The sequence below is a fragment of the Ciconia boyciana genome, chromosome 11 (genome assembly GCF_034638445.1).
Source record: "Ciconia boyciana chromosome 11, ASM3463844v1, whole genome shotgun sequence".
NCBI lineage: Eukaryota > Metazoa > Chordata > Aves > Ciconiiformes > Ciconiidae > Ciconia > Ciconia boyciana.
In genome coordinates this window covers 14601380-14624813 of record NC_132944.1, presented here as the reverse complement: position 1 = coordinate 14624813, position 23434 = coordinate 14601380, and the positions used below count along the sequence as shown (strand labels likewise).

At 40.9% G+C, this 23434-nt stretch overlaps 1 protein-coding gene across 4 annotated transcripts; it reads right to left on the bottom strand.

Moving 5' to 3' along the window:
• Positions 1-516: 516 nt before the first annotated feature.
• On the bottom strand, positions 517-22849 carry EOGT (EGF domain specific O-linked N-acetylglucosamine transferase). Of its 4 annotated transcripts, none has more exons than XM_072876436.1 (17): positions 22193-22849; positions 21575-21621; positions 20550-20779; positions 19470-19570; positions 18799-18907; positions 18613-18707; positions 17391-17495; positions 16141-16247; positions 14255-14358; positions 11570-11662; positions 10740-10811; positions 10115-10201; positions 8901-8969; positions 7527-7588; positions 5740-5859; positions 4152-4254; positions 517-3769 (listed from the first exon to the last, which is right to left on the bottom strand). In XM_072876436.1, the coding sequence occupies exons 3-17, from the start codon at positions 20757-20759 to the stop codon at positions 3623-3625; spliced, it is 1584 nt and encodes a 527-aa protein (XP_072732537.1). In that variant the 5' UTR covers positions 20760-20779; positions 21575-21621; positions 22193-22849; the 3' UTR covers positions 517-3622. The 4 variants fall into 4 exon arrangements, with proteins under 4 accessions (XP_072732537.1, XP_072732535.1, XP_072732536.1 ...); XM_072876434.1 differs by having other exon boundaries at positions 20550-20774; XM_072876435.1 differs by having other exon boundaries at positions 22198-22849.
• Between the last annotated feature and the right edge of the window lie 585 nt (positions 22850-23434).

Genomic DNA, 23434 nt, shown 5'->3' with positions numbered 1-23434 from the left:
GGCCAAAACCAGAAGAGTTTTCAGAGGCAGTTCTTTTATTTCAGACAAAAAGCCCAATCCATGAGAAACGTGTTCAGAGGAGTAGAAGAGCGAGCTCAACTTCAAGGCAAACACTGCAAATTGAAACAATTATTCAATGTTGAAATCAAAGAAAATTGTCCCCTCACATTTTACCCTTCTGAGCAGATAAAAAGCTCTCGAGGAGAACGTTTCCTTCAATTTCTCTCCTGCTTAAAAAAAATAAAAGATTAAGAGACATTCTAAACCCCGAGTTATCTCATTAATGGTAGAACCGGCAAGATTAAGAGCAAAAATTAAACAATTTCATTATTAAATTGCTTTTAAAAATGTATTGCCTTAATATTTATAATTGTACTCTTAAGATTAATAATCCTGATTTGCCACGTCCCCATCACAAACCATTTCTCACAATTACCCAACTTCCACAGAACTTCACAAAGAAAAAATTGAAAATACATCTTGAAAACTTCTGAAGTAAAAAGGAAAGACACCATGTGCATCCATAAATTATTTATTTCAAATCCAGCTCTCAGTATACATTGTACATGAAACACAGGCAATCCTGTAAGCATTCAGGATTGGCAACGTTCATTAAGTCCCAAAACTAAATTCATCACGCTGATGGCAATGTGCCAGTTAAACACAGACTCTAAACTTAAGTAAACTGGAGAAACCAAAAAAAAAAAAAAAGAGTCAGAAGTAGCAAGGAACTTTGTCCGTTTCACCACAGGGCTGCGGCCGTTCCTATAGTCTGTTAGGAAAACATAATCCAGAGCTATACCCTGCCTAGAGAACAAGCAGCCCAAAAGTTTTATGGATTCCCTCAAATTCCAGTTTTGAGGCAGACCGAGAAGGCCCAGACCCTCTTTGAAGAAAGTCACGAGCCAGATCTTTGCTGTTGCCCAAATTCTCTCTCAGTATTTATTGGCAAAATCCCATTAATCCAACCAAACCTCTTTCTGCTGCCAAGATAATTTTGTGACTTTTTGTAAAGCTAATCATCCAAAATAGTATTTTCATCCCAGTAATATTAAGCCATAAAGGCTGAAGAATATGTTGGCCATCAACTGTCAACGCTGCACTCAATTTGCTGAAACTGGTGAATATTGGCAGGATATTTTGCCCTGGGATTAAGTCCCCACAGCCTCTCCTCCATGCATTCAGGCATATGTTCAACCACTTGTTTCAGTGAGTCCTAACATAGCTTGAAAGAGAAGCTCCTCATTGCCTGCTTCTGTACAGATTCAAGCACGTGCCTGCATTCACACACTGGCTTCAAAAGCATCATCTGCAGTGCAGAAGTTAAACATATACAAATGTTTTCCACTAACCAGTCTTAAAATGCCTGGCAACAAAGCCATCAGTGCAAGATGATAGCATTATTGCTGAATGACTCCCAGACAAATAAATCTGAATATCAGTTGGACCTCAGACCATCAGGTTGCCATGGCAGGGAAAAGCAGAGACACACGACTCTATGCAATTAATAGTATTTAAAACATTTGCCTGTAAAACCTGGCAAACTATGACCAAAAGTTTTACAGGTTTTTTTTATTAAAAAAATTATCAAGTATCTGTGCACAGTTCATAGTTAAATGTCGTCTTTATTTTGAGTTGGTCTGAGCTCATTCGAACTCAGACACTTTACTGACTTAAGCTTTATACTTTTTTTTTTTTCCTTTAAGAATCCCACAAGGTAAACCCCCTACACACACACAAATACAGGAAATTGTATTTCTCAAGGGCTTTTTTTCTTTTTTTCATGTCAAGTAGTGCAATTTTGCTTCCATGGTTCTTTAAACAGTTTTATCCATCAGTAAAACAATACACTACACTAAGAATTGCACCATATACCTTAATATATCTTGTGTATCAGCTATATCTAGCTTTTCTTATGCACTGCTTAAGGTCGTGAGAGATCTATATGAAAATTATGCTTACAGTAACTCATCTTTACCAGTATAGGCAGGTCAGTAAATGTACCTACACTCTGTGAAATTGCCTATGACTGTTGGAGAATGGAAGTCAATAATATCTACAATTATACCAGTGAAATGTTTACATTTACTGTAACTGTCTTGCTTTTGCGTACAAATGTATGCTCTGCTTCAAGCCACTGAGACTATGTGATTATACTGCAAGTCTATCATGGGAATACATTCTCAAAAAAATCCATAATTTAACATAGAACTCTGGTTTTTTATCTCACTGAACTTGATTCTTCCACACATCCTTCTGGCCCTACTTAACACAACAGAACTACTCCCTTTTTTCCCCCCCCCACGAGCACCAACAAGTCAGCTCCGGGGGGAATTTTATAAAGAACTCAGCTTTGGCTTAATATTTCCTTCACTGAAAACAGTGAACTATGCTACTGGCTTTGGAAGGATTTTCAAAAGTTTTCTAGATTGACTCTTCGACATTTTAAGAAAACAAGAATATTAATAGATTAGGCTATTAATGACTCCAAGAACGAGGTTCCTCATTACTTCATTTCCTTTCAGCTTCAGCTGAAAGACACTGTATACATCTTATCGTTTGTTGTAAAAAACTAGAAGTCCATTCCCTTTAGCATCCTCAAAAAGACTCAAGATTTATTCCAATTTGCTCAGGTTTTCCATTGCAGAGTGCTGTTTTATGCAAAAAAGTAGGAAACACCCAGACTACCTGAATTTTGAAGTAGTCACTTAGGAAAAGATTTACCTGCTTTGACATGGAACACTGACTAAACCTACTGAGCAGACCTGTTATATTTTAGCGTTTAAAACTGCAGGGAGAAGAGTCAAAGTATTTAAATGCAAAAACATAAGACTCTGCTCTCTAACTTGAAAATGTTTCTAAAATTGAAATAGAAGTCTGCAGTGTCTGTTGAATCAAACAACAAAAGTTAAAGCTTGTTTAACCACTTCATTCTTACAACCACTATTTTACAAAGGAAGATCTTCAAAACTAGAAGAAATACAGGGACGAGCGCAGCAGTGACATGGATGGTGATGGAAAGGAACTAACCAGCCATCCTGGAACCACTGCGTCATGTAACTCAACTGCAAATGACATACTGGGCAGTGTCTTACAATAGGAAGGCAATTCCTATTCAGATTTTTACTTACAGGTACAGGACTATAGTATAAAAGTATCCACCTTCTTAGAAAGGGGAACGGAGGAGCTCCGATAGGCCTATTTCATTCCCAGAGAGACTATACTGAGAAACCAAGCTGTAACACTCTCCATCCTCTAGCATTTCCTCACATAATAGTAGGCATAAATTATTACAAGATTAGTATCTACCGCAGAAAATCCTACATGAAATGGATGGACATATCTTTATACAAAGACAAGTATTTCAGAATTTGGAATGCAAAAATACAGTGCAAAAACCAAAAAGAGTTCTGAAAAATGGTTTTTACATATCAAAAACTCCCATAATTAAAGAGGGGGATTATAAAGATAAGGTATGGTGCTAAGAAGTGGTTGGACAAGTCAATAATGGGTTATTTCCCTCGTAGAGGTTTACGTGTTTCACACCAGCATTTTGCTTTATGTTGTTATAATATTTTTATGGAGCATTATTAAAAAATAGTATTTCAGTCAGAAGTCTAATTTAGAATTCATCATGTTTTACCCTAAATGGCCACTTGGAATGCTGTGAAACATGATTTGCAGCCAGAAGCACCAAGTACATAAATTCTTCCACATCAAAGGAGTAGTTTGTAAATTTTGGATGTTCTCCCAGCGTTGGGTGGTGTCCCTAGAAAAATGAAATAACGCCTTTTAGACAGGGAAAAAATTCAGTAGGTCTTCCATTCAAAAAGCAAGGAAAAAAAAATTGAGCATCTGCCATTTTAATTTATTATTTCTGATCCACTGATCTGCTCTGAGGCAAAAGAGTCAGCAAAGTAACTGCATAACAGCAATGCTATGGATGGCTTGGATTAATGGCCAATTAATTTAATTTCTCTTCTTCCCCCAGCCATTCATATCAAATGATTTCTTACTCACAACAGGCAAGCTAATTTGGTCTAAAGAATGAAAACCTTATTTCAAGTATCAGAACACAGATAGGTAAAACAAGTTAACCTTTAAATGCTTCAAGTTATAGCACCCACCCTTTCAGCAGTGGCCATCATTACCTGATCTTGAGGGAATACTTTATTCCTATTTCGCCAAGTGATGTAGTGAATGCCTCTCAGCCTTGCCAGATCCAGGTAACAACGTTCATCTTCACAATTGTATCTAGGGGCAGGCAGAAAAATCATATTTACCTACAGAGATTGTGCTGAAGTTTACCAGGGTGAAACAGGAAAAAAAAACACTTCGGGCCAAAACGTTTGTTGTCCAGTTCTAAGGCTCTGAAACCACGGAAAAATTCTACTCCACTGAAAACAACAATAAGGGCTACCATCTGTTCTTAAGATGTGGCCTAGGAGGCAGTTTGAGGCACATCTGCATGTCAGGCATGCCCCTGTTCAGCTGCAGCAGCTCTTGGACATGGGTTTCTGAACTTATCTGGAGACTGGACAAAATGCTCTCAAGCCAAGATTATGCTGCAAAGCACCAGGCTCCACAGCCTTCCCACAGCAGAGACTTTAAGCAGAATTTCCCAGGATGGAGAATTCAGTGCTCTTGAAGAAGCATGCAGCATTTTTGTTTAGTTCTATAGAACTGGAGTGTCTATCAACAACCATACTTTGCAACAAAATTTGGCCACAAAAACGATCAGAGGGATGGAACACCTCTCCTATGAAGAAAGGCTGAGAGTTGGGGTTGTTCAGCCTGGAGAAGAGATGGCTCTGGGGAGACCTTAGAGCAGCCTTCCAGTACTTACAGCGGGCTTATAAGAAAAATGAGGACAGACGTTTTAGTAAGGCCTGTTGCGATAGGACAAGGGGTAATGATTTTAAAGTAAAAGAGGGTAGATTCAGACTAAATATAAGGAAGAAATTTTTTACATTGAGGGTGGTGAAACAATGGAACATGTTGCCCAGAGAGGTGGTAGATGCCCCATCCCTGGAAACATTCAAGACCAGGTTGGACAGGGCTTTGAGCAACCTGATCTAGTGGAAGATGTCCCTGCTCATTGCAGGGGGGTTGGACTAGATGACCTTTAAAGGGTTGGACTAGATGACCTTTGGACCTTCTAGTCCAAACTATTCTATGATTCTATGAAAATATGTTTAAAAGGAAGCTACTAGATAAATTTAGGTAAAACAGAATGACATTCAGCTAAGCTTGGCCAGCAAGCTGGTGCTCATGTCCTGAACATAGAAAGGAGTACCTAAATAAGCTTCAGGGGATCTTTAACACCCTGGACATGCATCTTATGTAATCAATTCACCTGGATCACCAAAATACCATTTTGGTGTCTCACCAAAATACCATTTTGGTGTCTCAGTCTCACCAGGTAGAATCTGACCAGTGAGGCTTTCTCTTTTTTTGTCATTTTCCCCAAGCAATCGTTGACCAGGCTGCATTTCCTTTATACCACGGCATCTTAAGAAATCACAGGCTAAACCTGTATGATATAGTTACATGATATTTTATAAAGAAAGCTTCCTCACTTTCGATTCCCAGAAGAGACTGACAAAAATGAAGTCTAGATAAGGACACAAGACAAATATTCATAGTCAAATACTAGCAAGGGAAAGTGCTTCCTTAACACATACAAACAGACATCAGCAGTTGTGGTATAAGAGGGAAAAGAGAGAGAAACAGACTTACAGTTCAAAAACAACAGCCCAGTCTGGTAGAAAGAGCAAATGGGTAAGTCCAGCTCCATGCATTCCAATGAATATATCAGAGTTGTGGGTAATTCTCAATTGCTCTGAAAATTCAAGTTCCCTGCAGACAACACAACAAAAATGGTGATCTGGCATGCCTATCCATCTCAGCAAGAATTAGTTACATGTAGAAAGCGCAAAATTAACTTAAGGGAATACCGAGAGAGAGAATTGATTTTTCAAAGAACAATACTAAGAATCACAAATGCTGCAGCCAGCAATAACTCAGCATGGAATTAAAAGAAATGCAGACAGGTTTCAAAACTTCACAAGAGTCTGTTCCAAAAATTTCATTTTTTCTTTTTTTCACAAGTTAAAGTTTTTGTAAGTTCAGGGGTTTTTTACTTGCCTTTAAAAAAATTGCATCACCTCCTTTAAAAAAAAAAAACAACAACAAAAAAAACCATAAAGGACCTAAACTGTTTTTAATGTAAAGTAGAAGTATACAATTCCCACCTAAAGGTGCAAATATCCAACCTGAACTTATGCGTAGGGCATCAAACAGAAATAAGGAGACCAGGCTTTTTTCAGCTTCTGGAACTGTCACTCTCTCCCATCCTTTGACTGTAAGCTCTAAATAAAGTATTCTCTTTAAATAACCAGGTGTTCCCTGAGCACACAAAGAAAGAATGCACTAAAGGTACTTAATTGTAAGAGAAGACAGACAACTGGAAAGGGAAATTACAACAGGCTTCATTTGTGTATGAACAATTCACTCATTAAAAAGGAAGAGAGTAACATCCTCTCTGACCCTTTGTAAGAGAGTAGAAGGAAACTGGCTTAAACTGCAACAAGCAAGTTTAAACTGCTTAAACTGCTGTAAGGGCAGACATCAGGGAAGCGCTTTAACTATGATGACAGTGATGCTGCAGAATAGCTGTGGAAATCTGTAATGCTGAATGGTACCGCAAACCGTTTCAACACACACAGGAATTGCGGAAGCACCACTTGGTCATGCTTTCAAGTGGGATGGTCTAGATGCCCCCTCAAGGGTATCTACCCTCTTTTCTGTTATTAGACTGCTCAAGTGCTTTCATTGACAGGGGAATCGGAAGCAATTCGACTTCCTCATGCTGTCTCTGCTTTGGTCAAAACACTGATCTCTCACTGCTGCTTCAGTTTCTCACTCTTCCTGCATGATCCATGACAGCACCATTGAGTAGATGCAAGCTCCTGCCATTTGGCACAGGCATACACCACTTGGGAACTTTTTCTTCAAGCCATTTCTTACTGGCACAGTGCTTACTACATCTGGGCACCACAAATTGACCTCAAATGGTGTCTTCAGGGGCCACCAGAGCAGCAAATAAGCCGAGTGATTACTAAACTAAGGGTCATATAAAATAGGACACTAGCATCATACAAGAGAACTGTTGACCCACAGTTACTGCAAAGCATTAGCAAATTCAAAAGGGTGATGGGAACACAGCTGTTTTTGGGAGAGGGAAGGAAACAGAAAGAAAAGTGATTTCAAAACTCACTCATCATATAGTAGCTTTAACCTGAGCCTACTAACTCTAAGAGATTCAATCCTACGTAGTGCATCATAGGATGGGAGTGCTTAACTAGCTCAACCACCAGTCCCTCAGTAACATTCTTCTTTCCTTACCAGTTCTTGGATTTTGCAAAGGTTAGACCATTGCGGCATATGTAGTTTTGCCTGCAAACAGTTTTCAACAGCCATAGGCAGCATGAGATCACACTAGTTTCTTCTACCAACTTACGTACTTGTATTTGTAGTCTACCACTTTGACCTCCAACGTCGATACTGTTTTCAAAGCATTCACAAGCTAAGGAGGAAAAGAAAAAGACAATGATTTGGTGTTCTACTTCAATTAAATTCCTCCCCGCACTCCTGATAATTTTACACACTCCTCCTCCCCACCAGGGAATTACAATGAGTGAGACAAAACGTACTGTCACTGCCATATAAAGGAGCAGTTCCCCTCCTTTTGTGCCTTCCCACCTAAGATACATACGTTATTCCTGGCAGAGCAACCCCTGGAGAGGAGACTCAGATCTCCTGCACTCTCACAGAGGCTACTGTTGACTTTTTACATGCTCCAGGACCCAATCCTAAACCACTCAAACTAGTAGGCGTTTTGCCAGGAATACTGGGAAGATGTGGTTGGATTTCCAAAAGATACTCCAATACCAAAAGAAGCAAATTGGTAGTTAGAAGGGTTTTCAAAAACACCTTACTAGGTCAGACTCCTACTCACATAAGAAGTGAAACCAGGTTAGAGCCTGGGCTTCTAACCTAGGGGCTTTTTCTAAGTCTCCAATCCATAGCCAGCAGAAGAGGGAGAAAGAGCCAAGTATTTTCTTTTACAGAAGTGTAGTAAAGATAAGAATAACTTCTCCCTTTTTGTCATGTACCCATTACCAGAAAACATACTACATGTAGCAGTGTAGGCATGCACTGTGGACAGCCTAGCCGATAAGGCACAAAACTAGCCAACTGCACTCTATTCTGACACTGAGCTATTGCATCAAACAAACCTCAGTTTCTACCTCCATAAGGTGGGGATGATAATGCCAAATCATTTCTGTCAGGCACTAACAGCTAAGAATGAAGACAGGTATGAAAACATCAGATACTATCATTTTACCAGAAGAGAAGCTACACCATAAGTCCACTAAGTTGCGTGATTCGAAAACGTGAATCAATATGATCCATTAAGTTTTGAATGCACATACTCAAATACAATAGCTTATGCATTTTAATCTGCAAGCATAACAAAGGTTTTTGTTAGAGCCTTCAGCACTGGGGGTGCTAGAAATAAAAGAGATAATCTGAAAGCAAAGTAATTTAATGTTAGCAGAAGCTCTGCAGTGTCTGTTAAAAGTATTTCCTTTTAGTATTACATCTGTAGTCTTCCACTGGATATTTAAAAAGAGCAGCAAGGTTCAGTGTCTGGTGTACAGAAATAGAGACTGGCTAGAAGACATATTAGAAGAAATTAATATTAGCACTGAACGTATTTTTCCAAGATTTGTCAGCAGATAGATGTCTTGGCTGTATCGGGGGAGGGGGAAATCAATTCAATGAGCAAAATTTAACTTCTGATAAATTTGTTTTAAAAATAAAAAGGACCACACCTCATTCTGGTTTAATATTTTCCGGTAATCTGTACTGCGTGCAAGTATTGTGACTCGAATTTTCCCATCCTAAAAAGAAAGAAGCAGCAGTGTATTAGCTATGAGGCAGACCTCTCAAAAAAAACCCAAACACTTCCATATTTACTTTTGGCAGTTATTTGAGCAACTAAATATGTTCCCTCCCCATGTGACAGATGATGTAACCACCTTAAAATTCACATCGTATTTTCCAACAGATTAAAAGTGTCAAAAACTTTGTGAAAGTCTGACTATTAACAAAGAATAAAACATTTTCTGAAAGATTTATTTTATTCAGTACAAAAGAGCCTTTGTATTACACATTATACAGCAGTTCTTGAAAGCAGGAAAGGAGCTTTCAGGATGGCTTGTGCACAAGATCCTTGGAAAAAAAATATTTTACTTCTATAACAGTTCCTCCTTTTACCTCTTTAAACTAATTGGACTCACAGGGGTAAGTGTTCCAAGTGAAATAAAGAGATTTAACTGCATGACTCCCATTAGTGTCAGCAGGAGAAGCGTAACTAAATGCCTGTGCAGTGCTTTGAATGTGTGCCCCTCAGCGATAATATGTAGGCTACTCTCTAGCAAATACTTCAAGAAGTCCAGAACTGCCGTATCCAACAATGCACCCATTGCAACAATTTGCAAAAACTACCAGTGTGTACAACAGAGAAGCCCAGGGCTAGGCAGATAGTACTGGGCAGGGATCGGAAGGACTGGATTCAATCATTTCCTCCTCTGATCTGAGTTCAGCAGTAACTATGAGGATCGATAAAGAGTAAGCTCACTGCATTGCTCTGTGGGATCCTCTCTGCTGGACCCAAGGACAGCACCTTGTCAGCATGCTCCAGAAGAGACCCTGTACCATGTATCTTGCTTAACTAGGAAGGACACAAAGGCCTTGAGCACAGAGAATGGAGACAAGGAAGAGATCCTAGGCTTGGAAGAAGGATGTTCTAAAGTCTGTCCTATGGAAATAGGACATGAGGGCAACTTTCACAAACATACACAAATGTTTGCTGAAGGCCTTTATAGAACAGGCCGACTTATTGGAAAAAAATCCCGAGCATCACAGGAAAGGACAAAAAGTACACTATATGCCCTTATTCCCCACTGGGTCCAGCTTGCTAATGCTGTTTCTCTGGTAAGAGCTATCAGCTCCATATTACAATGTTATTATTCAGTTATCATACCTTGGGTCCTTCTTGTGTGATATTTAATCTGTGTAACACATGCTGAGAAAATGCTCTAAATAGCCCTGTACCATGACAACCAGAGATCTGCAATTAAAAAAAGCAATTGTTAATACAAAAAGTTATTTTGCTCAGAAAACCTCTCTTTGTGATCAGTCTTTTGCCATTCTTGTAGAACAGAAGCCTAGTTTAGCGCAGTGCATGATACATGTCACTAGTCACTGCAACACAAGTGGCACTTTCATTTAGAAAGAAATATAACTCTCTACAGTGTTACAGCCTGAATGCATGAGGACCGGGAGCCACCGGGAAAGTCTGTCCATGTACAAGGTCTTGTGTTCTGCAAAAATACCATTAAGTTCACAGTGCCCACCCATTAAAGAGGAGTAATATGCATCTCATGAACTGCGGCATAGGAGATTGCATACGACCAGTTACTATCAACCTGCTAAAGAAACTTCAAAATCCTAACCTTTAGGGAAGAACATTTCATTTGGAGTTGCATAGACTTTCAATGCAGTACATTTCATGATAGCTCAGCTAGATATTTAAGAGATTCATTAGCTCAGATTTTATACTGTCACACACATCTAGTTAACACAGTGGATGGATAAAAAGAGCTCACCAATGGTGTGTTATAAAACAAGCCGTATCGCATTCGAGGCAGTAATGAGAAGACTGCTTCTTTAAAGCATACCTGCAAAGGAAGATCACAAGAAGTTACACTGCACTGTTACCTTCCGCTGGCACATTCCATGCTCATTCAGTGGGATCACTGCTTATAATGAGCTAGCAATTACATGCTCCTGTCAAGAACATCCTCAATTCCTTGGCTGTGCAAATGAATAGAACAAAGACAATCCTGATCCCAAAAGAGCTCTCACTTAGGATGCTACAGATGCAAGTGTGGGAAAAGGTTAAAAAAAAAAAAAAAACACCCCCAAAACAGAACAAACATGAACTAAATAGAAGAAAACCAGTTAGAGAGTAGAGAGTTTAAGACAGGCTTTAAGGGATTTAAGAGACTAAAATGAGCTCTGAATGAATGGGCACATTTTTTGGTGAGCGTAAAAATTTTTTTAATGATAAGCAGCAGGTATACTAACAGCTGCAGGGGAAGATAAACATCTCAGTAGGAATCAGAAGACTTAGAAAGACAGTACCATTTGAAAACCCTTAACTTCAGTAGTGGGTCCTGCAGAAGTGAAACCAATACATAAATATTACCTCTCAGAAGACACAAAAGTTAGCTCCATCTATATAAACTATAGACATGCCACAGAATTAGGTTACAGCTCTGTCTCTTGTTTGTAAGGTAGAAGACTCATATTACACAAATTAAACATGCATGGAAAGTATTAATGCTTTCCTCTGAAACACCCACAAGTGGCTTGAGAAGCTGTCATATTTGCTACCTAGTGACTATGAATTAAAACAAAATATAAAATTCCATACCCTTTTAGAGTCGAAGGTTTTCAAGTGTATTATTTCATAGTCAGTAAATGCCTTCCACGTCTCACTGAACAGGTCACCATAGCCATAAGAGCTCTAAGAGGAAAGGAAAAAACACAAGGGCATAATTATTACATAAATGCATATAAAAACTCTCTTCTTGATTTACAAGTTCTATATACGAGTTTTAACATACAGTTAATATGTGCATCACCACCGTGGGACCTAAAACAGCCTAGAGCAGAACACAGACATTACAGAACACCAAACCCTGAGTTTACAATAGCAGTTAACTCAAATTACCTGTCAGGTAGTTAATTTTTAATAAAACAGTTCTATAAATTAGCAATCTAGACAGGTTCTTTAGCAGCAGATTAGAATTTCTGAGTTAGGAGCAAGGAGTACCTACTACTTTCCCCAGAGACAACAGAACGCAAGTTAAATTTGAAGTAACAGAAACATAGGGATGGTAGAAGGCATGAACTTCGACTCGTGAGACTAAAAAACCACCTGGGAATTCAAGTGCAACAGTAACATTTGAAGTGAAAAGTCACAACAAGCCTGTCTCACATTTGCCTCTGTTTTAGGATGGTCACTTGTATCACAAATTGAAGGCAATGATCTGATTGGATGGAACAGACACCCAGGAAACCATGTTTTGCATTACTTTCACAAGCTACCAAGTTACTCTACAGGGCAGCATAAAACTTCCCTCTCTGCAGCAATGCTCTGTGGAACCTTTTAAGAACCATCTACTCCCTACAACATTGGCCTAGCAGCAGGGGCTCTTGCCTTCAAATTTGTAACATTTCCTACACATCTGAGGGCTAAAAGTCACCATTGCTTGCTCTTTGAATGCAATTAAATATGACCTTAGTAGCCCTGGTACCGATTCTTGCTTAAAGCTTCCTTTCCACTCTGGAGCTGGTTCAGGCTGCTTGGAAAGTTACGTGGAAATATTCTCAACAAGAAATTTCAGAATAAGACTACAAATGACTGCAGAAGAGAGTGGACATCTAGTGAAACGTAAAAGAATCTAAAGGGTGACAGATTTCCTTCAGTTGAAGAGGTGCTTCCTTCCCTTTCTTCTGCCATTAAGTTTTAATGAATTTTACAATTCATACTACTTACTGGTCAACTGTATTACAAGAACTGCTCTTCCAGATTAGAAGTAGAGAACTGATCTTCAAAGCTGTAAGTACTACTTTCTAACCCTATCTGCTCTCCTTAAAAGTGCTTTATAAACATTGCTTTCCTGCATTTGCAAAGACAGTCTGCAAATCAACACCCAGTGGATTTCCTACTCATTTTCTTCTTTGTTTAACCTACATCTAAGGGCATTACTGTTTAATAAGAACAGTGCACTGATTCTACAGTAGCTAGAAAGTATGGCCAAATCTAATTACATCAAGAAAAAAAATTAAAAAAAGAGAACGAATAATAAGCTCAAGTCCATCTTTCAATCAGCATAGACAGTTCAGCAGCAGTTAGTTAGTGCCATCATCTGGTTGTACATGGTAATGAACTGAAGCAGACTGAGCAGTTAAGACATTTAAAATGACAGTACTGCGACAGTACTTACTTTGAATGGTACAGTTGAAAGAGTTACTTGATTCAATAATGCAATATAAGAAAAAGAGTTGCTTTTCAAAGTAATTTACAGTGCTGTCTGACACATCTGATCTTTTCAGAAAGTCATCAGAGCTGGTCCCTGTATACAGGTCCCTGTATAACATCTAGAGAGCTTGCTTATCTGGCAGGTGCATTTATTTTAGCTTTCAAAATGTAAGAGAACTAGAAAAAAGGGTCTCTTCCAGCCAAAGAGGTTTCTTATTAAATAGCAAGCAGGGGATATTTGCAGTTCTCTACTGAATATTAGTTGTCCCAGTAGACTCAAAGAAAATCCAGTATTTTATGAGAACAAGATAAGTGTGGGACAGTATCATAGTTATACATGTTATAACATGCTTATACATGTTACCTGGCATGTTACAAATTGCCGGGTTTTTTGTTGTTTAGTTTAACACTCTCCTACACAACTTAAATACTGGCCAGTAAGATTAATACTACTCTTAAACACAGCCATGGTTTCAACTCAGCAGTACAGCAGAAATAGTCCCACTGAAAATCTTGTTTTATATGTCATCGTGGCATTCTAAGACGGGATTAAGAGAAGTCACTGCAAGAAGGCTATTTAAAGGAATTAAGTATTAGACCTTGTTTTGATATATATAAAGATTTCATTTAGTTGTTTTCTTTATTACAGGCTGCACATTACTGATTTAGAAAGATGCAAGGCTACATTTCTTTTTAAATATGGAAGAAACAGTTTTATCTACTTCAATATTCTCAGAGAAAAAAAAGTCTACAGAAAACAGCATGAAATGTTCAAATGCCACATCTTAGAAATACAGATCATGTTACTTTTGAGGTCACACCAGAAAAAAGGCAGAATTAATGTACTAGCAAAAGATGAGCTACAGAGTAGTGTTCAAACAGCACACGGTTTATCGTAGAAAATCTGTTACCTGACTATTGTTCATGCACCTGTATTAACAAGATCCAAAAACTTATCAGTTCCACATGGCTAAGCCCACAAGAAAGCTAAGGATTGGCTACTGAAAGCTTCAGAATCTCTATAAAGCAGAAATACAAGCCATTACAAACAGGTTAAAAGCACAGACTTACAGTGTCCCACATGACTATGTTGACATCAGTACTGAAGGAATTATTAATATGCTGTGTAATATAAAGATTGACGAAATCACAGAAGTGATGGTACATATTAACACCTGAGAAAGAAAGAATTGTTAGCAAAATACTACATTACTCACTCCACTTTTTATTGGTTCATGCATTTTTCCTTAGTAGTACCCTGCATTTTATATTAGTTTTCCCCTGCTTCTGACTGAATGCTTCTTATACACCCTAAAAAAGCAAACCTTTAAAGGGAAGGAATCAAGGTAAGAAATCTGAAGTAAAACGTGTTTTTAAAACATTCAGAGAAATTAGAAGAGCAGCCAAAAGACAGCATAAGAAAAAGATCAGTTTCATGTGCTATTTCTCATTACAGTCTGCAGCTGCTTTCTGCAGTATATGAAAGCAACTACTGCTTTAACAATAGCTAGTTAGACATAAAGGAAACATTAAAAACAGGCCTTCGGCACTGATCTTAGTTCTGCTTTATTAGGGTTAAGGGAAGCTCTGTGTGCAGGACTACAAGACAGAACATGTACTTGCACATGAGCCAAAGCCCAAGTAATTCCTCAGGTTTCTTCTCAGAGCATTCTTGTTCATTCTTGGTTTCTTAAACTAATACCATAAGATCATGGCGCATAAAAAAAAATCATGAAACAAAGGAGGTAACGTAGTCCAGTTTCCTTGCTAGTGGAGATCAGATCCCAGTTTTGGAACCATGTGCACACAGCCCCTGTTTCTAAGCTTCTGACCAAAAAGAGCTGCCATGATAGGAACTAGCTGCCGGGCTTCCTATACTGCTCAAACAGCAATTTTCCCTCACCTTCCCTAAAACAAAGGAGCTGGACAAAATCACCTCCTGAGCCACAGCTAGACCACCCTGCTTAAAGATACAAATTGATAGCACAGCAACTCTTCCACAGTAACTGCTCAGGGACCCGCAACAACTTTGCTTAAAATATAAGATACTGGCCTGCAGGGGAAGAGGGGCAATCCAGTTGACCGTTAACAGTATGTCACAGGGTCAGAACACAGCAGACAACTCTCCAGTTTAAACCATAGCTTATCCCACAGCAGCTTGTTTGTATGTCTAAAACCTGAACACTCCCTTTCATTAACATTTGTCTGCAAAATATGCTGCATGAACAAAAAGGTTGATGAACTTTAAAAAGTGTCAGATACCACTGGCCAATTCCTAAAGATGCTTGGGTGCTGCCCCTCTCATGAATTTTGGTATAGTGTTGCACAGCATTCACCAGAACTCTCTGTAATGAGATAGCCAATTCCTTCCTGTAGTGGCTTTTCACCTAAATTTGGAACTGTATGATTAGAAAGGGTTGTGTTTGGTTTTGTGTGTTTTGGCTTTTCTGGGGTGGGTGAGAGGAAGCATTTTAATCAGCTAGCAAAACTTATTCCCTTGAACTTTGTCTTTGAATACTGCTTCCTCTTCCATGTCATTCTATACACAGAGAATCCTCATTTACTGAACATATACTACAAGACACATATACCCATACCGTGTGTTTCATGGTATGGAAACTGTCATCCAGAAACACAGCTAAAATCACACAAAGTCAAAGACTCTGTCAGAACACAGTCAGGAGTCAATAACTATGCAAAATAAGTGGTGGGAAATGTTTTCTGATTTATTTATTTATTATCTGTGGCAAAATGTAAGGATTTAAATCTAAGTTTCCAAGTTCATCAATGGAACTACAAAAAAAAGGAATTTAAAAGTCACGTAATTTTCCAAAAATAAAAATATTACAAGTGAACTTGACAATCACAAAGGTATAAAGTAGATGGGCAAGTTGGATATGCTGTCTTTTTACTGTAGTACTGTAGGATAAAAAAACTAAACTAAAGATACCAATTACCTGCATCTAATTTCATGAAGTATGTTGGCTTTTCAATAACAACATCACACTTCTCATCTTCTAGGGGCCTGAAGTTTAATGCAGTAAATGTCTGGAGTTCTGCAAACCTACAAAGATTCAATCACACAGAGCATGCTTTGTCATTAACACACTTAAACAAATGTACTTCATACATCTAAGATTTAGTAACTGTTCATCCAGTCTATTTGATTTAACAGGACTGCTGAAAACTGATAGAGTCTGACAATTAAAATGATTTGAAATTGTAATGGAAGGTTCTTCAGGTTATGAGCTTCAAGAGGTTAAACACCGCCTTTGATCTCAGGAGTGAACAGCATCTTTGATCTACAAATCAAGGCAGCAGAGGTGTAACAAAGAGCCTTAGAGCCTAGATCTGTGGGTCTATCCCACTTGATGTGCATTGCCAAAGACACTTCAGCAAGATCTTCATGCTTTGGTCAGAATAATGAATGTAGATACAATATTTATTATTCCTGGATCTAAACAAGGATGAGCAGTTGAGATGACAACAGCCGGTAGAGAAAAGTCTTTTCCTCCTCTGGAGCTATTCTTAACTGAAATTGGCCATCAATGCAAAATGAGGAAAAGAAAATGAAAACATGAGAAAAGCATAAAAACGAATTCTTATATGGATCTTAATGGCTCCAATTCCTTCATGTTTTACCAATTAACTGGCAATGCAGCTTTGAAGTGCTAACATGCAACCCGTGATACTTAATCAGCTACTACAAAGCACCCTCTGCACTTCCTACTTGGTCTGTAGTCTGTTGCCCATTTCACATTCCAAACACAGGCTCCTTGGGAACACCATATGAATATATATCCAGATCAGTCATTGCATTAGCCCCAACATCACCAAGAACTGTGTGAACTAAGACACAAGTGCAAACTACAAGGCATTTCACAACAAAACAACTGCCTCCTTCTATAGGCAGATCAGGCATACAACCAGCATCTTGTCCAGAAAACACCTGAAGGTTAGAACTTCAAATTACAAGACATTTTCAGATCTTTTGCTGCTGTAAATTAAGCAGGACACATAGCATAGTTCAGAACATTCTGCACAGATGTAATTACCAGAGGTATCTTATATGAACTCTCAGATTGACCTTAGAAAGGAGCAACTATTTCCTCAGTATGAAATCCCCTACACACAGCTGCTAGTGCCAATGATGAAAATAAAGAATTAGTAAGTGAACTTGGAAGCAGCCTTGACAACTGATTCTTACCAAGACTGCAGAGGGCTCTTGCGCTGACCTTCAGCCAAAAATGCTTGAACGTCGAGGGTGCAATGACCTCCAATTTCTCCCTTCTGGAAAAAGTCTTCTTTGAATCTAATGGAAATTAGTAAAAGTCTATCAGCTTTTGTGCAACAGTGCTACAGGTGCTCTGCAATCTCAATTACATACTCATGCCAGTGCTAGTTAATCTTAATTCAGCAAGGTACTTCATACATACTTAAAACCCAAGTATTTTCTTCAGCATAAATCAAGTATCTCCCACAATTCCCCAATAAAGACAGTGGTGTCCTTGGAGTTCTACACACCAATTTAGAAAACAGCACTAATCCACCCAGAATGTTATTAGGAATAATTTTCACATACCCAAATGAGTAATTTAATTAGATTTTGCTACATGATTACTTACAGGAGCATCATTAGTTGGGTTGTTTGTTTGTTTTTAATTTCTTACTGAAATTCACCTCAGATTTCACAACCCAGCTAGTAACCCAAGAATTTTATACAACACACAGAGTGAGGTGCAAGAACAGGTTTCACGAAAACAAATTGCCAACTAAAAGCATTGTCTAAATTACCTTTTAGGATAGGCCAAGAAGATGACAAAACCCATTCTGAAGGGTATCAGCACCACAGTCATGAACCAGCTCTTTTCAAGTCAGGTGCCCAAGACACTGACTTCAAAGATAAGGCAGAAGGAAAAATGAGTGATGCCAGCATCACTGGTATGGTTTTTTTACCCAGCTTTCCAATATGTAGCATTTTAATTTGGGATGTGGGAGATCCAGGGTCAGATCTCTCTTCAGTCTCAGTATCTAAAAATGCAATTCCTGGTTCTGGTATAAAGGCACCCAGCATAGGAAAGGTCTTCTCGGTGCCTCATACAAAAGCAATTTTACTTTGCACATCACCTGATCAAGAAAGGATGTGACTGAAGACACAGAAAGTCTTCCCCTCTTCCATCGGAAGGGAGGATTTCAATCACCCATCATCATTCCATAAAACTGAGAGCTTAGGTTTTTAAATAACCTGTACTGCTGACAGCAGCAGCAGACAGCAATCAAGAGGTGTAGATCTCAACAGGACTTCAGCAACAAGTGTCTGATCAGCAGTAAAGCCCATGGCAACAAGCACACTAGCTTTGTTAAACAAATTCTGAAGTCCTTTTCCCTGCCATCCCTTGGTTTTACTATAACATAAGCAAATCAGAGACCTGTTGTGGTTTCTCTTTACAGTTCGTAAATCAATGTACAAGTTTGTTGCTCTGCAATGCTGAAGGTACTGAGAACAGGTCAGAGATGAATCTCCCTGTTAAGAAAAGAACAAGTAGGATTTTATCAATAACAAAAATTATGTTTAAAACTAAGTGAAAAGTATAATATCTATCAGAAATACCTACTGTTGCTGCAGGCTTACAATGGGTTTTCATTTCATTGAGCCTCTCTCGAATGTAACCAAAGTCAGCTTGTTTCCAGAATATCTGTTGAGCTGTCTCAATGTCACTTGCCCTGATGTACAAAGGAGAGAAGGGGAAAAAAAAAAAAAAAAAATCAAGGCCCGTTGCTCAGTTCTAGTAATAACTTTAACAGATAACATTTTTTCCACTGAAAGTGGAACAGAAGAGCCAGCCAGTTACTTTGACATTTAAGATGCAAAACAGGAAGCAACTTATCAGCTGCATGGAAGTAAAAACATCAATGACAACTTAAAGCTATTCTCCCGTAAAAGGGTATACATTTTTTTTAACATTTTTCCTCTGTTTTTAAAGCTAAGAAAGGAAATCCAGAGTTATTTTAGGAATCTGAATTCAAGGCTAAATCAGAATAATGAAAACATTGCGGCAGGAAGCATTTCAAACACTATTTTCTTCCTTTAAAAGTTAAATTGTTAAAATCATGTTGAAAGACCTATGTTATCTATAAATACACACATATATATACATATCTCCACAAAGAATCATCCTTTAAACTCTAAATATCACAGTAATGTTAACTTCGCAGTTAATATGAAAGTGAGCACTATACTCTTTTTTTAATATACTGTACTTTATACATTTAAAATGAAACTTACCATCCAGTTTCAACATAATCACACACTGGGTAACTGAACCTGTAATCTGATTTGCAAGATTTCTCATAACCCCAGCAGGACCTTAGTTTCTTCAAGTATTTCTGTAACACAGAATAACTGAATCAGGTTACACGACAAAATAGGAAATTACAAAACAGGAAATTACTTAAGTTAGTTTTTAGCTTATAAACTACCTCTTGCTAATAAATCTTGCATTAAAGGTTTTTGATTTGGTCTGTTTTCAAACGGAGTTTCAGAAGAACATTCAGGTTCTTTATGCACAACAGAGTCTCCAAAGAGGACACACATGTACAGCAACATTATCCTTGTCTTTAATACGTCTGTTCCAGGACAACCACTTTTCCTGACCCAGTGAGTAGGACTCCAAAATTTTAACATCACTGACAGATACAGGTAACAAAGCTAAGCTCACACAAAGCACAGTGCTCCAAGCTCCAGGCTGAGTGGACCACTGCTCCCCAGGCAAATCTAGAAACATCGGCTTCTGCAGTGCTGTAGAAAGCCAGAGAAGGGGGAGCACAGCTCCAACCCCCAGCTCTACAAAGCAGCTCCAGCCTGAGAGACACTAGAATTGCTCCTGAGCCACACGCAGCCTGGATCCTCAGGTTCACTGTCCCTGCTTCAGGTGAATGAGTTATATGCAACCACAGGGTAAGATTAAATCAGCATTTCATTGATTTGCCTATACTCTTGGCACTTCCGCAAAAGTACTACAGCATGCTAAAAAATCACAGGCCTAGAAATTACTAACTGTACTTCGTTCGAACACCTTTCACATGCACAAGAGTCATTCAGATTAAGATCATCATTTCAGCTCTATAACAATTAAAAGAGGGAGGATAAAAGCCTTGCAAAACAGTACATTAAAAATCCAGTCTTGTGACAGCATCAGATTCAGGAAGAGTCCCATACAACTATTTCAAAAGCAATTCCAATTCTCAGTGGAACCGACTAATTGGCAAGGAGACCAATTCATCACCATCTTTAACTGCTATGACTCGAAGAACAAGCCACCCCAACATTACATTTGAACAAACAAACCAAAAAAAGCAAACCTACTTTATATGGGCAATGAGAGTCCTGCTTACAGATGCCAGCAATATGCTGATTATTGTGCAGAAAGTAGGGAATATGCTCATCTGGCAAGTTGATAGCTTTGTAGCTATATAATGGCTCTTCTGGAATGTTTTTGAATTCAGTAAGATTTTCAGCTTGGGAATTAGCCAGAATTTCTTGCAGTAGCAATCCAAATGCAAGCAACATGAACATGGCAACCTATGAGTTCTGTACTTATAAAAAAAAAAAAGACACTTAACATATCTGCAACATAGCGTATTTCAAACATGCAAGACAATATTCAGCCAAAGTCAGTCTATACTCAAAGAATTTGTACTTGTATTTCTGGGGTAGTTTCTTTTTCCTATGAAAAGTAAAACTTTCACTAAGAGACTAGACTATACAACCTCAGGATTATCTTTGAATCATTAGTCATTGAGGGTTATTACGCACTACCAACTCACAGACAAACCAAAATGGGTGTGTTTACTTTAGCTAAATCCCAAGGGATCCTGAGAGTTCAAATGTGGAAACTAAGTATAGAGCATATAATATCTAGTCAGCAGGAAGAAAATGTAGAAGTATTGGGGTGGCGGGGGGGAGGGGTGAGAATAGGAGGAATTTTAGTTTAAAAATAAGTATAGAAATAATGCATTCTCCACTTTGGAAGAAACTAATCATTAGCTGAAGGAAAACTGCAGTCACAAATAAATAGTCAAACTGAAGTCTGTTTCAGGATGCTAGTTTTTAGTAGTTAACATCAGGTTAAAGAAACTTTGAATACTGAGTTATATACTTAAAATTAACTACAGGCCCACACATATCTATATACTCTAAAGCAGACTGGATACCTTTCTAGTAATACAACCTTTTCAAACACCCCTGCTTTGAACCATTAAACTTCCTGAGAAAAAAAATGGATTGTCTGTATCTAAAAAACCTTTTTTGGCATTATAATTTGCCAAAATTTGCATGCTTGCTTGCAACTGAAGCCTTTAGCAATATTCCTACAATACAAGTAGTTTTACCTGTTTGGTTTGAGGAGAACTGCTTCAGATTTCCCAAGTACACAAACCTAGTGGTGAGGGGGAGGAAAGCCGAGTTAAATACGTCCTGCAAAAGGCTTCCTCAGAACACAGTCCTGCTTCTTCAGAAACGTTCACAGCAATGACAGCAACCTCCCAACAGCCCGGGAGCGTTTCTGACCCGCCTGGATACTCAGATCCCTGCAAGAAAGCGCTTTCCTTTCCGTATGGCACGCACTCCGGGGCGTGGGGGGGATCTCGGGAGGATCACACCGCACCCCATCCCCAGCTCAAACCCAACACTGCGCTGCTGTGTCTGGCTCCCCAAAACGGCGTTGCCCCTCACCCGTCCCCGGAGCCCCGGCTGAGGATCAGTCACTTGGAGAAGGCGCCCGACACCCAGTGCCAGGCCCGTGCTAGTACCTAGTCCATACTGGACCCGGAGCTGGACCCAGCCTCTGGCCCACCCTTGCCCCACGCTGGCCCAGCCCGCGCTGGACCCAGCCCCTAGCCTGTGCCAGACCCAGCGCAGAGCCGGTGCCAGGCCCACAGCGAGCCCCATGAGGCGCCGCTGCCCCATCCTGCCCCGCCCGAGCCACCCCCCGGCAGCGCTCACCTCACCTCACCTCTCCTCAGCTCAGCTCAGCTCAGACCCGTCGGCCCCGGGGAGCGCCGCGGCCCATGGGACCGGCCGCTCCTCCCGTTAGGCGCTCGCCGACGGCCTTAATCCTCATGCCGCCGCGGCAGCTGGCGGCTGTCCGGGGGGAAGCGCGCACGGCCCGGCCCCACCAGGCTCCGCGGGCGAAAGGCGGCCGCCGTGAGAGGGCTGCGCCCGCCGCCCGCCCTCAGGGCGGCACCGCCGCCGCGCCCCTCCTTCACACCCGCGGGGAGCGGAGCGGGGCGGGCGGCACCGCCACACCCCGTCCCGTCCCCCGCAGCGGGGAGCAACCGCGGCCTGAGGGCTGCCGCCGCCGCGGCCCGCCCCACCTGGAGGCGGCGGGAGCGCCGAGCCGCCGGCGAAGGAGGGAGGAGCCCGGCCGGGCCGCGCCGGCGGCGCCACTCGCCGGAAACCGGGCGGGGGGCGCGGGTCGGCCTCCGCTGCCGCTTCTCAGCGCCCCGGCCCGGCGGCCCTCAGGTAGAGCCGTGGCGGTGCCCGCCAGCGTCGCTTGGGCCGTGGCGGAGGACGCTGCGGCCGCCCGGGGCCGGGCCGTGCGGCACCTGCGCGGGGGCGGCCCCCCCGCCCTGGCACGGCCCGCAGGCCCGTGAGGGGAGAGCGGTGCGGTAGCGGGGCTAGCGGTGCGGTAGCGGGGCTAGCGGTGCGGTAGCGGGGCTAGCGGCGCGTCTTCCTTCTGCTGCCGGAAACAAAGCGCTGCCGCTGTATCGCACCGGGAGCGGCGTTCTCAGGCTGCGGAGGAAAAAGGCCTTTTCCTGCCGCCGCTCAGCAGGAAGCGCAGCCTCCTGGCACCCCATTGTTTGAGGCGTCTCCCTGCTCTCCTCCCCCCCGGGAGCCCCGGCCGGCCCGGCTTTCACACGGCGAGCGAGAGCCCCGGCAGGAAGGAGCGGTGCCTTCAGAAACTTTCATATTCGCAAGCCAGAGGTCAGTCGATCGCCTGCTTCGCTGGAGACGCCCGTCAGGCACCCGGCATCGCTGCCGCGCTGCCTCTACTGGCAACCCACCATGTCGTTCACAGTTTGACTCAATTCCCGCTGTGAGAAGAGCCGCAGGGGTCGTAGGCACTAACTCAAGTACTTCGAATCCTTCCACCACAGGGGAGAGCCCTTCTCCCCTCGTTTACCGGTGGGAAATGAGGTGCAGACGCCGGTGACAAACGCCCGGCCCGAGAGAGATGTGCTGACCCCCCT

Excerpts from the sequence above, each read along its gene's own strand:
- EOGT (XM_072876436.1), bottom strand. The coding sequence starts at position 20,759 with ATGTTCATGTTGCTTGCATTTGGATTGCTACTGCAAGAAATTCTGGCT. Across the intron at positions 10,812-11,569 it reads AAACCTTCGACTCTAAAAGG|GTATGCTTTAAAGAAGCAGT; the intron begins GTATGGAATTTT and ends CTTCCTTTGCAG. Across the intron at positions 4,255-5,739 it reads TGGGCTGTTGTTTTTGAACT|ATACAATTGTGAAGATGAAC; the intron begins GTAAGTCTGTTT and ends GCCTGCCCCTAG.